This window comes from Pezoporus flaviventris, unplaced genomic scaffold, assembly GCF_033815535.1.
Source record: "Pezoporus flaviventris isolate CSIRO_AGI_PZ_B2104156 unplaced genomic scaffold, CSIRO_AGI_Pfla_v1 ptg000023l, whole genome shotgun sequence".
In the NCBI taxonomy this organism is placed as follows: Eukaryota; Metazoa; Chordata; class Aves; order Psittaciformes; family Psittacidae; genus Pezoporus; species Pezoporus flaviventris.
Genome location: NW_026892571.1, coordinates 11,382,298 through 11,392,695, shown reverse-complemented (window position 1 = coordinate 11,392,695; position 10,398 = coordinate 11,382,298). Strand labels below are relative to the sequence as shown.

Below are 10,398 nucleotides of genomic sequence, written 5' to 3'. Positions count from 1 at the left end.
CTGTGGCTGTCCCCATCCTGTCCGTGCCGCTGGTGCCACTTGTCACCAGCGCGGGGGCGCAGCGCCCTCTGGTGGGGTGACAGCGCAAGACGGGAGACAGCAAGAGGGGACAAGGACAAAGGGGACAGCCCCTCCACACAGACCCCTGCCATGGCCAAGGGGAAGGAGGCAAGGAAAGGGAGAGCAGCTCAGCACCTGCTTCTGCCCCCCCAGAGCAACCACAGGCACCTTCGTTATGGAAGAGGATTTATCAAAATTAGAAAAACACACCACATACATTAAAAAAAAAAAAACAAACACAAAAGAAACAAACAAAAAAGCCCCAGATGGGGAAACATCCCCCAGTTCACATCCCCCCATCCTCCCCTTGCTGCCCCAATGCAGGCAAGCAACATGGGACATCTGGGAGGTGATAGGACAGGCTGTGCTCCCCAGACTACCCTTGCCACCCAGCCTTTGGGGCCAAGGGGACATCACGTAGCTGAGCGCTGCTGGGGAGCCTGGCCTGTGCAGGTCCCCTCTCACGGGAGGCTCCTCAGCAGTCACCTTCAGTGACACAGTTTCTTTGGCCACCTGCCTTCAAAGCAACGCGCCTCCCCTCATGCCCCAGAGAGGAGGCAGCAGCCCTCGGAGGGCAAGGAGGGCCCTGCCCGTACCCCCCATCCTCCCCAGCACATAAGCTGCTTTTTCACCGATGCTCCTGAGAACAGAATGCGCAGAGCTGAGCCTGAGGTCGCAGCACTGCCAAACAGGCAGAAGAGGGGGGCCATTTCCTTACCCTGACCTACACTAACTAAGCACCCTCCCATCAAGAGAGCAGGCAAGCGCTGCCTCCCCCCGTGCAGATTCATTAGGAATCATTGGGGAGGCCAAAGAGCTTGACAGTTCCTGCCTCCCTGCTGCTGTCGTATTTGCCATCTTTGTCGTCACAGGCGAAGGCCAACAGCGGCCTCTTCGGGTGCCAAGCCACTGTGAAGGTGGGGGACTCGCACTGCACCTCCCAGAGCTTCTCTCCTGCATGGAAAAAGGCCCATGTCAGCTTGGAGAGCCCGAGCCCTCTGCTGCCCCGCAACACACACCAGAGCCAGGCACCCGCTGCTTCCCTGCTGCACAGAGCAGAGGAGGAACAAACGCTGCTACAGAGCCTTTTAATCACCCGGTAACAAGGAGCAGACATGACACGCATGCCTGCCACCGACTAACGAGGTAGAGGCTCCCCCTCACGGCGCTCTGCTCTACACAGCAATACTCTCAGACTAATTCTCCCGGTGCCCTCCCAGCTCCACTAGCCCTTCTCCCTCCTTGCTGCTCCCCAAAAAGAAACCATTACCTGTCTCCACCTCTGCAATGTCGATGAAGTGATCTTCTGATGCCGATGCCAGCATCTTCCCATCATGGCTAAAGCTCAGCGTTCGCACGGGCCAGTCAAGCCTGCAGCCACAGAGCAAAGCAGACAGCAAACCTGTGGCATCATCTCCTGCACGGGCACCAGGGAGGGGAGGCAAACAGCTCTGGGACAGGACTACCTACCGTGAAAAGCACCTCACACACACCAGTTCATCCACGTCCCAGAGGCTGACCAACGCATCAGCACTGCCTGTGGCAAAGTACTTCCCCATGGGATCAAACTTGATACAGATGCAGTTTGAAGGATGGGCATTGATGGACTGAATGGGTTTCAGTTCTGGGTAGCTGTGGAGATAGACAGGGCAGGAAGCAGTGAGAGAAGTGGAGGGCTCGAATACAAGCAGGGCAGGCATGAGGGACACTGGGATGGACTGTGAGCAAACCACCAGTGCAGGGCCATGCTCCTGGAAACGCTGGGAGAATGAGGCAAAGCATCAGGGTTACTCTCAGAGAGCCCAGCCGAGAATTGGAGCAACCTCAGCTTCAGGCAAGTTCATTCCCACCCCAGAGGGCTGGGAATCACTGGAGTGTGGGGCTCAGGTTCCCCAAAAAGCGGCAAAAGGGCTTGCAGACTGGTATCTGCCACAGCCATCCTAGCTAGCCACAGCACCTACCTGAGAATGTTGATGCAACCGTTCCCATTAGTGAGGAAGAACATGTTGTTATCGTTGTTCCAAGAGATCTCATTGACCTCAAACTTGAACTGTTCCTCAGCTTTAGAGCGATGTGTCTTGGCATCAATGAAGGTGACCACGTCATCCTTGTTCCCTACTGCAATGGTCTGTCCATCAGGGCTCCAACAGATGTTGATGTTCTCCCCTGGAGGAACAGAAAGGCAGCAGGTCCCGTTGCCACCCAGTAATTCACAGCAGCCACACATTAAGCAGACAGGCAGCCTTTATTCCTGATCCAAGGCCACAGTCTGCTCCACTAACTCCAAACCACTCCCAGACGGGACTGAGTGCCAGACCTGCAGTGTAACACATAAACCCCATACAGCAGCTGTCCAGCAAATAGTTATTGAAAACTAAACTTAATAGGACTGCAACTTCAAGCTGACATGACCACATCATGACCTTTCCCACTTCATACAAAATGGTTCCACAGCAACCTCCGAATAAGGTCAACTCAAAGAGTCTCAGAATCCAGTGATCTTTGAGATCCAGAAAACACATAAGCCAACAATAAATACCTAGGTATTTGCTGTCAACAAGGGTAAGAACAAGGCAGGTTGCAGTTATGCCATCTTACAATGCCATTTCCAGCCCCCAAACCTCAAAACTGAAGCTTTCCAAGGGAAAAGATGGTATCTGGGTTAACCAGTACATGAATTGAAATAACTGGGTTTTCTGAATCTACAAAAACTTTTACTTCCACCATGGCTCTCTGCAATTTTGCCTTTCCTCAGTCTCCAGTCTGGCAGCCCACAGACTCCAGAGACAAGTACACAGGACATTATAATAGCCAGCAATGAAATTCAGCAGTTTCTCCAGTCCAGACATCAGAGTACATCAGCTCTCACGTTCACTGCTGCTCCTTCCAGATGAGTGCAACACAGAGATAACAGCACTCAGCAAAGACACCCCAACTACCAATACCCACAATAAGGGTGCAAAGCACTGCATCGCTGCCGAGGGGTCCACCACAGAGGAGGTGCTGTGGGGAAGACAGAGCCTCACCTTTGGTATTGACAGTGGCGATGCACTTGGTGGTGCGGACGTCCCAAATGCGGATGGTTTTGTCCCCAGATGCTGTGACAAAGAGGTCAGGGTTGCTGGGGTGCCAGCAGAGCTGGTCCACGCTGTCCCCATGGCCCCGGTAGTTGTTCTCCTTCACCTGGAGAGAGAGGACAGCAAAGACAGGATGAGCCTGGTTCTGCCCCTCTCCTATCCCAGAATGCTGCACCCTATTACCAGAGGGGGGCGGGAGCCCAGCCCAGAGCCCCATCACCGTGTCAGTCACACCCTGCGTCCAAAGCCGGCCGGCACGGAGCAGCCCTCCCTAGCCTGACACCAGCTCCAACCCTGGCACCAGCCTGCGGCGTCCTTGGCGACGCTCCCCTCCCGGTACAGACCCAAGCACCTGCTTCGACGTCTGGTACCGACCACCGGGGCCAACCCACCATGCCAAAGCGGCGGGTGTCCGAGCGGCCGGGACTGGAGGGGTGGGTCCGTGCTACCGGCCCGAATCACCATTCCCAGTCCAACGGCTCCCGGGATGCCTCTGCACCGATCCAAGTGTCTGCTCCACGTGCCCCCCCCCCCCCCCCCCCGGTGCCGAACCGCCGCCCGCCCGGTGCCGGGGACCTCACCAGCCGGTCCTTCTCGAGCAGGAAGACGCTGGCGGTCTTGTCGAAGGAGCCGGAAGCGAGGCGGCGGCCGCAGCAGCTCCAGGCCACCGAATGCACCTTGGCACCGTGCGCCGGGAACTCGCGGCTCCGCGTGTTGGCGCGGAACAGCTCCTGCATGGCCTGTACGTAAGGCGACAGCGCCATGGCGCGACCGCCACCGCCCCGCCCCGCGGCCGCCGCGAATGACGCACTTCCGCCGCCCCCCTATGCCCGGCCGGAGCGCTGCCGCCGCCGCCCGCCGCGAAAATGACGGACAGCGTCGTCCTCATAAGCGACCAGGACTCGGAGGGCAGCCGCTCGCCGCCGCCCCGGCGCCGCCCTCGCCGCCCATCGCGGCCCGCGCTGCCGTCCCCCGCGGTGAGTCCGCGGCTGCCGGGGCGGTGCCTCCCGCTGCTTTCCCTCACAAAGATGGCGGCGCTTCCGCCGCGGCCGGAGGCGCAGGCCGGGTACGGGAGCCGCGCGGGGACATGAAACCCCACGGACCGCAAGCCCGGCCGGGCCCCCTCAGCGCCGTCCGTCGCAGGACAGCCAGGCCGCATCCCTCAGGCATCCTCAACCTCCCCAGGAGAGATCGGGTCCCCTCGGCCGCCTCCCGCCAGCCCAAGCCTGGTCCCCAAGTGTGTCCCCGCGGGGTCCCAGGCCCCTTGGCCGTGTGGCCCCAGAAGGACCCCGGTCCCCCGCCTTGGTCCCCGCAGCTGCACCTCAGGGAGGGCCCCATCCCCTCAGCCAGGCAGCGGGGTCTTTGCCTCTGGTTTCTCTTTCTGGGCTGCTGCCACTGAGACCCTCTCGCCCCTTGAGCTAGGGTGACAGTGCCACAGTGCAGAGGTCCTTGGCAGGGGAGGGCCGAGGCACAATGACAGCGCTGTCTCCTCTATCCCCACAGGAGATCATCGATCTGACCTGCGAGGACATGAGCACAGACCTGGCACCATGGACGAGCCTCACCATCATCGACCTGACAGAGGACACGTGCAGCCCTCCCCCCAGCACCAGCCAGGCTGACCAGGACCCTGGGCAGGCACCTGCTTCCCCGGCAGCACACACGTTCCACCCCTGGCTCTTCTCCACCCTGAAGCAAGAAACAGAGGCAGGGTCGAGCCCTGCAGCGCCCTGTCCCAGCGCTCCCATGGAGCCCAGTGCCACCACAGACACAGCAGAAGCTACAGACTGTAGCTGCATCTCTCCCACCCCCAGCTGCTGCAGCTCCTCCAGCAGCCCAGCGCAGAACTGCAGCACTACCACTTTCAACAGTGACTTGGGCTCTCTGGCCAGCATGCAGCTGGACTCAGATCTGCTGTCCTTGTCCCCCTCCAGCCTGGACAGCAGCAGTAGCTGGAGAGCCAGTGGCCCAGAGGAAGAGACTCCCCATCTCTGCCAGCAAAGGGAGCTTCCCCCAAGGCTGAGCCCTGTCTCAGCCATCCCCACAACCCCAGGGAAGGCCCAAGGGCCTTTGCTGGAAGCAAGTGATTTACAGCCACACAAAGCAATCCCACAAATTACCCCAGCCCCAGCCAGGACCAAGGCTGAAAACAAGGTCTGGCTGAACAAATTGCATTATTTCAGGAGAAGCGGAGTCCAGCACCTCTTCCTCCAAGGCGTAACACCCAACAGGGAAACACAGCAGGTAAATGATGTTCAGAGTAGCTGCTACCAAGCCCAGTTGGAGCCTGCTTAGAGCAGCCCTGGTGATAGAGGATGGAGCAGGGGCAGCCCCAGCTCTGCTTCTCCTCTTGGGAGAAGCTTTGCCAGGCACCTGGGATCTCTGGTTGTTACCGTTCCCTTCGTGGCTGGCCCCAGGTCACAGCTCGGTTCCCCTGTGTGAGGGGGAGCTGGCTTTCACCCATTGCCTTGCCTTGTACACAGCAGAAACCTGAGCTCATGCCCAGCGGAAAGCTGAGCATGGTCCACAACACCATGGAGGAGAACTTCGTGGAGGCCACCTTGCATTTCCTGAACGAGTTCATCTCCTACCAGCACTGTCCCCCAAAAGAAATCATCTCCTACTTGATCAGACAGATCCTGTTGAACAACCACAGAGGAGAGATCCTGAAGGACACCTACATGCTGCTGCTGAAGATCCAAATGTACGTGTTCCCTTTGCCACAGTGCCCTCGGGCTGGCTAGATTATTCTCTATGGTCCTCACACACAGAGCAGGGAGTGATTTTTCTATAACCCAGGATGATCTTGTTACAAGCACAGGCACATCCCTGGCTGTCCGAGGGTGGCTCAGGGACAACCTGTGACACCAGAGGATAGGAGTGTGCTTGCCTTGTTCCTGAAGTGCAGATCTCATTCTTCACTGATGTGACATGGCAGAAATGCCTTCCCTGAGCTGCAGCAGGGGACGTGGCTGGAGCGTTTCCCTCTGCTGTCCTCAGGGATCCCACATAGAAGCATAATGTTTTGTGAGGCCACAGGGCCATGAGTCCTGGGACTCCCCATGGAGTGCAGCCCCAGTCAGGTGCTTCCAGGAAGTGAACGTGGTCCGGGGAAGAGGTAGGGAGAGGACAAAGCTGGAGAGAAGGCAAGGCAGGCCCCTGAGGAAGCAGGGCTGGGAAGGGCCAGGGGCTGCTGTGCCTCCTGGCAGGAGGTTGGGCAGTTCAGCCCAAATGGACACTGCTGTGTTTGCAGGCTCCATCCAGCCAACGCCACCACAGTGGGATGGGACTGGACGCTGCTGAAGTACATCATGGAGGACAAGGTACTTGGCACCACGTGTCACATTGAGCAGGGATCATCCAGCATAGAGTGCCTGAGGGTAAGTATTGCCCCAGGGCTTCACCCGGCAGTGTTCTGCTCCAGAATGGTTTGCAGCTGCTAAGGGCAGCGACTGCCAATTGGGTATCCCACATTTGTCTCATTTAGTGCTCCCCAACCTGCTGCACAGCTCTCATCTGCAGAAGCCACAGCAACAGATAAAGCCTCTGGGTCACAGCCTTAGTGCAATTGTAGAACAGGTCCAGCAAGGCCACTAGGGCATTTCCTGAGGCAGGCAGCCCCTCCTGGAGCTACTCCTCATCCACATGCATCAGCCCATTCCCAAGACAAATTCCCTGGTGCTTCTCACCCCGCAGCTCCACCAGGCTCATACTTTCTCCATCTGTCCTCAGGAGAAGCCCCATGGCCAGCTCCTCTTCCTGCAGTACGTGGTGCAGACCCTGGAGGACGACTTCCAGCAGAACCTGAGGTTGCGCCTGCTGCAGAAGTCGATTGCCAAGAAAGTGCTTTCGTGTGACATGTGCTTCAACAATGTCAAGTAAGGGACACCTCCTCCTCCCCATGCTCTAATCAGATGCTAAGAGGCAGAGCTCAGAGAAAACCTCTTCAGGCTCCAGATCAGACCTTCCAGGAAGCCCAGGGAGTGTAGGGCCCAAACATAAAGAACAGGAGCAGGTTTACAAAAGCAAACCACCAGAGATGCTGCGAGGCATTTCCAGCTGCAATCTCACAGGCTTTTCCCAGGAATGGGCTCAGATTTGCATTGCTCAGGACAGAACTGAGACGGAGGCAGTCCTGTTGACAAGCACAGAAATCCACTGTTCAACAGAGCTACTCCCCAACCTGTCCAAGCATATTCTTCATCCTTGGGGTCTTTCCTCTGGATGAAGGACTCCATCATCCAGAGTCCTGGATGGATCTAGAGGTCCATCCAGGATGGATCTAGAGGTCAGAACACAACCAAACTGGGCCCATCCCCACTAAAGTTCCTGTTTCTGTTCCAGGGAGGTGGTTGAATGGTTGGTCGCAACAGTCACAGGAGTCTATTTGTCAGAGCCCCAGGAACAACCACAAGAAACTACATCTTCAGCAGAAGCAAGGGCCGAACACAGCTCATCTACAGCATGGCTGGCCAGCACTAACCAGGCAGAGGTGGCTCCACAAGCTTTCTTCATGCAGAAGTAAGCCCCAAATTCCTGACTCCCTGCTGGCATTACCATGGGGCCCAAGCCAGGGAGAAAACAGTCTCTCTCTGTCAGGGCAGGGAAGCCAAGCTGTACCTGGGACCAGTTTTGGTGGTTCTCCTTTGGGTAGACATAGACTGGGCAAGCAATAACTTCCTCATGTGGTTAGTAACTAGCTCAATAAGCATCCTCCTCCTGCATGTAGCATAAGGCTGGAGCTAGATGCCATCCCCACTGCTTTACTTTGCAAGCCAAGGGGTAGCATCTCCTAGTGTTAACTGCTTCTTTGATCCAGGGTGACCCTCCTGCTCCAGCGGATGTTGTCCATCGCAGTGGAAGTGGACAAATCTCCCAACTGCAGCTCCTGTAAGATTGCAGATGTGATATTCCCATTTATACTGAATATTCCCCTGAGGAGCCAAAGGTGAGACAAATGTTCACACAGGCAGATGCTGCCTTGCACAATAGGCTTATTCCTAATTTACTTCCAAGTCAGGATGCATAAAGTACCACAGTGTAAAGACAGGCTGATTTATGACTGAGCCAGCTAAAGCATGTATCTCCCATGGAGACACACCGCCACCAGCTGTACACATCTACCCAGCTGGTGTGTTGCTGAGGACAGCTGATTCTCACTTGCTGAAGTTGCAGGACCTTAAAACTGTAAAGAGGGCCTGAAAAGCAGCACTTTGCATCAGCACAGCAAAGTACTGGCAGACACATTGCTGATTCCCAGAGGCAGCTGGGTAGCTCATCAGAAATAAAGAGTTCCTACAGCTTTGCCTTGGCATCCTTTTGATTGCTTCTCTAAGAAATGCAGTATCCGAAGGCAAAGCACAAGGGCCTGACAGGCTCTGTGTAGACATGAGACCACTAAACCCACAGACATTTCAAACCCATGCCTGAAACCCCCAGCAAGCAGAACTCTCTCAGAGTGCACAACAGGTCTAATCAAGCCAATCTGACTAACCAAGCTATCATTCCACCCAGGTCAGATGCCCTGGATCTGGCTGGCCACATCTCACTTGCTTGGCTGTGCTCCCTGCAAGTCAGCAGGAATGGGCAACTGCTGCACAGGCTGCTGGGCAGGGTGAAGTGAAGCAGCTAAGCTGCTTGACAGAGCATGCCAACCTGCAGTGGCCACAGGTCAGACCTAAGGACATAAACATAAGGCATAGCAAAGGTCTCTTATCACATCTGGTGGTTTTCCTTCCACTGCACCGCTGCACAGCCCCTGCAGTCATCCCACATCTGCACTGGATCAGCACCAGTGTGACACCATGCTGGAGCAGTTGTCCCTGGTCAGGCTGTGCTGTCTCCCCTAAAGTGAATCCCTTTTGTTTTCCAGGGAAGCTTTCCTAAATACCATGGGGAGCCAACTCCTGCGTTGCAAACTGCTAGAGCTGTTGTTCCAACATAGCTGTGATGTACCTACAACCTTGCCTTTGTCCCTGGCCAAGATCCTTTATTTCCTTAGACACTCCTCTGTGCTGCTGCAATACCAGGTATTTAGTCTGACCTCTCCTTTCCCTTTTGTCCTAAGAAACCCTTTTCCAATAACCAAATATTGTCATCTGCCATAGGATGAAACAGCAACATGGCAAAAATGGGATGAGATGCTGGAGTACTTGAGTTTGCTGCTGCTGAGTTACCAAAATGTAATACTGGGTAAGCAGCCTGTTTTGGCATTAACAAGCATGATCTTACCAAGAGGCTGCAGTAGAACAACCAAAGTACCCTTTTTCTCCTCATTTCTTACCATTCTTGAACTCATGGTTACCGAGTATTAGAAAGATAATGTGCTTCCATTTCCCAGGACCCTAAACAGGTCAGGCAACCCATTGTGTTACCTCTCCCCACCAGCATTTCCTCTTGCAGAGCACTTGCGGAGCTCACTCACTGAACGCATGGATTTGATCATTCAGAAGGCCAAGCCCAAGCTCCAGGACAGCGATGACATTGGCCACCTGGACATCCATCTGAAGATAGAGGACTTCATCAGCCGAATGCAGCAGGTCCTGGGGGAGCCTTTTCCTCTGCAGATCATGGAGAAACTGAACTTGCTTCGGGAGTTGTTCCTCATTATCACTGCTACCTGATGGAGACATTCACTGCAGCAGGGGGGCACAAAGAACTTCACATTTCCTCTATAAAACCCCATCGAAACCCCCATCTCATGCTGCAGTGTTAAGTGTTGTACATCATGAGTTTGGTTATACATTTCTTTGGGAAAAAAACAAATGTCTGGTTTACATGGTCTCAGTTCCCTTGCAAATTTGCCTCATTCCACAGTTTTACCAAGCACTCTGTACACTTTAAAAAATAAATTATTTTTGTTATATGCTGAGACGTCTCTCTTGGTGCCAGCCCTGCTCAAAGGAAGCACAGACTTCTGTCAACCGTACCTTGGGATAGCATTAGACTAATGCAGGCACAACTGACAATAGTTTGCACAGCAAGCAAAATGCCAAAATACCATTCAATATTTAGGAAAATATGATATTTTAGAAAATACCAAGCATGGGGTGCAGCGAGGGCATTCCCAGGGGAGGGATCCCCAAGCCACAATGGTCAGACATTAGTAGAGGGACATTTCTGCTCCAAATCAACCTACGTGACTTTGCCCAAGGGGATCAGCATGTCAACAGGGAGGACTGGGGACTCTTCCAGAACACCAAAGTGTCTGCAGTGCAGGCAAGCATGCGTGTGATGAAGATGAATATTGAATTCAAATCCA

General features: G+C 55.1%; 2 protein-coding genes across 5 annotated transcripts; one reads left to right on the top strand and one right to left on the bottom strand.

The window, feature by feature from the left end:
* Positions 1 to 272: 272 nt before the first annotated feature.
* On the bottom strand, positions 273 to 3,967 carry THOC3 (THO complex subunit 3). The gene is made up of 6 exons (XM_061456777.1): positions 3,719 to 3,967; positions 3,087 to 3,243; positions 2,022 to 2,226; positions 1,531 to 1,692; positions 1,331 to 1,431; positions 273 to 1,014 (listed from the first exon to the last, which is right to left on the bottom strand). Exons 1-6 carry the CDS (start codon positions 3,899 to 3,901, stop codon positions 851 to 853), a joined length of 972 nt encoding a protein of 323 aa, XP_061312761.1. The 5' UTR covers positions 3,902 to 3,967; the 3' UTR covers positions 273 to 850.
* On the top strand, positions 3,965 to 9,998 carry SIMC1 (SUMO interacting motifs containing 1). Of its 4 annotated transcripts, none has more exons than XM_061456773.1 (10): positions 3,965 to 4,114; positions 4,641 to 5,381; positions 5,624 to 5,841; positions 6,391 to 6,460; positions 6,870 to 7,015; positions 7,482 to 7,658; positions 7,957 to 8,085; positions 9,010 to 9,166; positions 9,245 to 9,329; positions 9,540 to 9,998. In XM_061456773.1, exons 1-10 carry the CDS (start codon positions 4,004 to 4,006, stop codon positions 9,758 to 9,760), a joined length of 2,055 nt encoding a protein of 684 aa, XP_061312757.1. In that variant the 5' UTR covers positions 3,965 to 4,003; the 3' UTR covers positions 9,761 to 9,998. The 4 variants fall into 4 exon arrangements, with proteins under 4 accessions (XP_061312757.1, XP_061312756.1, XP_061312759.1 ...); XM_061456772.1 differs by having other exon boundaries at positions 5,621 to 5,841; XM_061456774.1 differs by having other exon boundaries at positions 3,968 to 4,114; positions 4,644 to 5,381; positions 5,621 to 5,841.
* Positions 9,999 to 10,398: the final 400 nt, after the last annotated feature.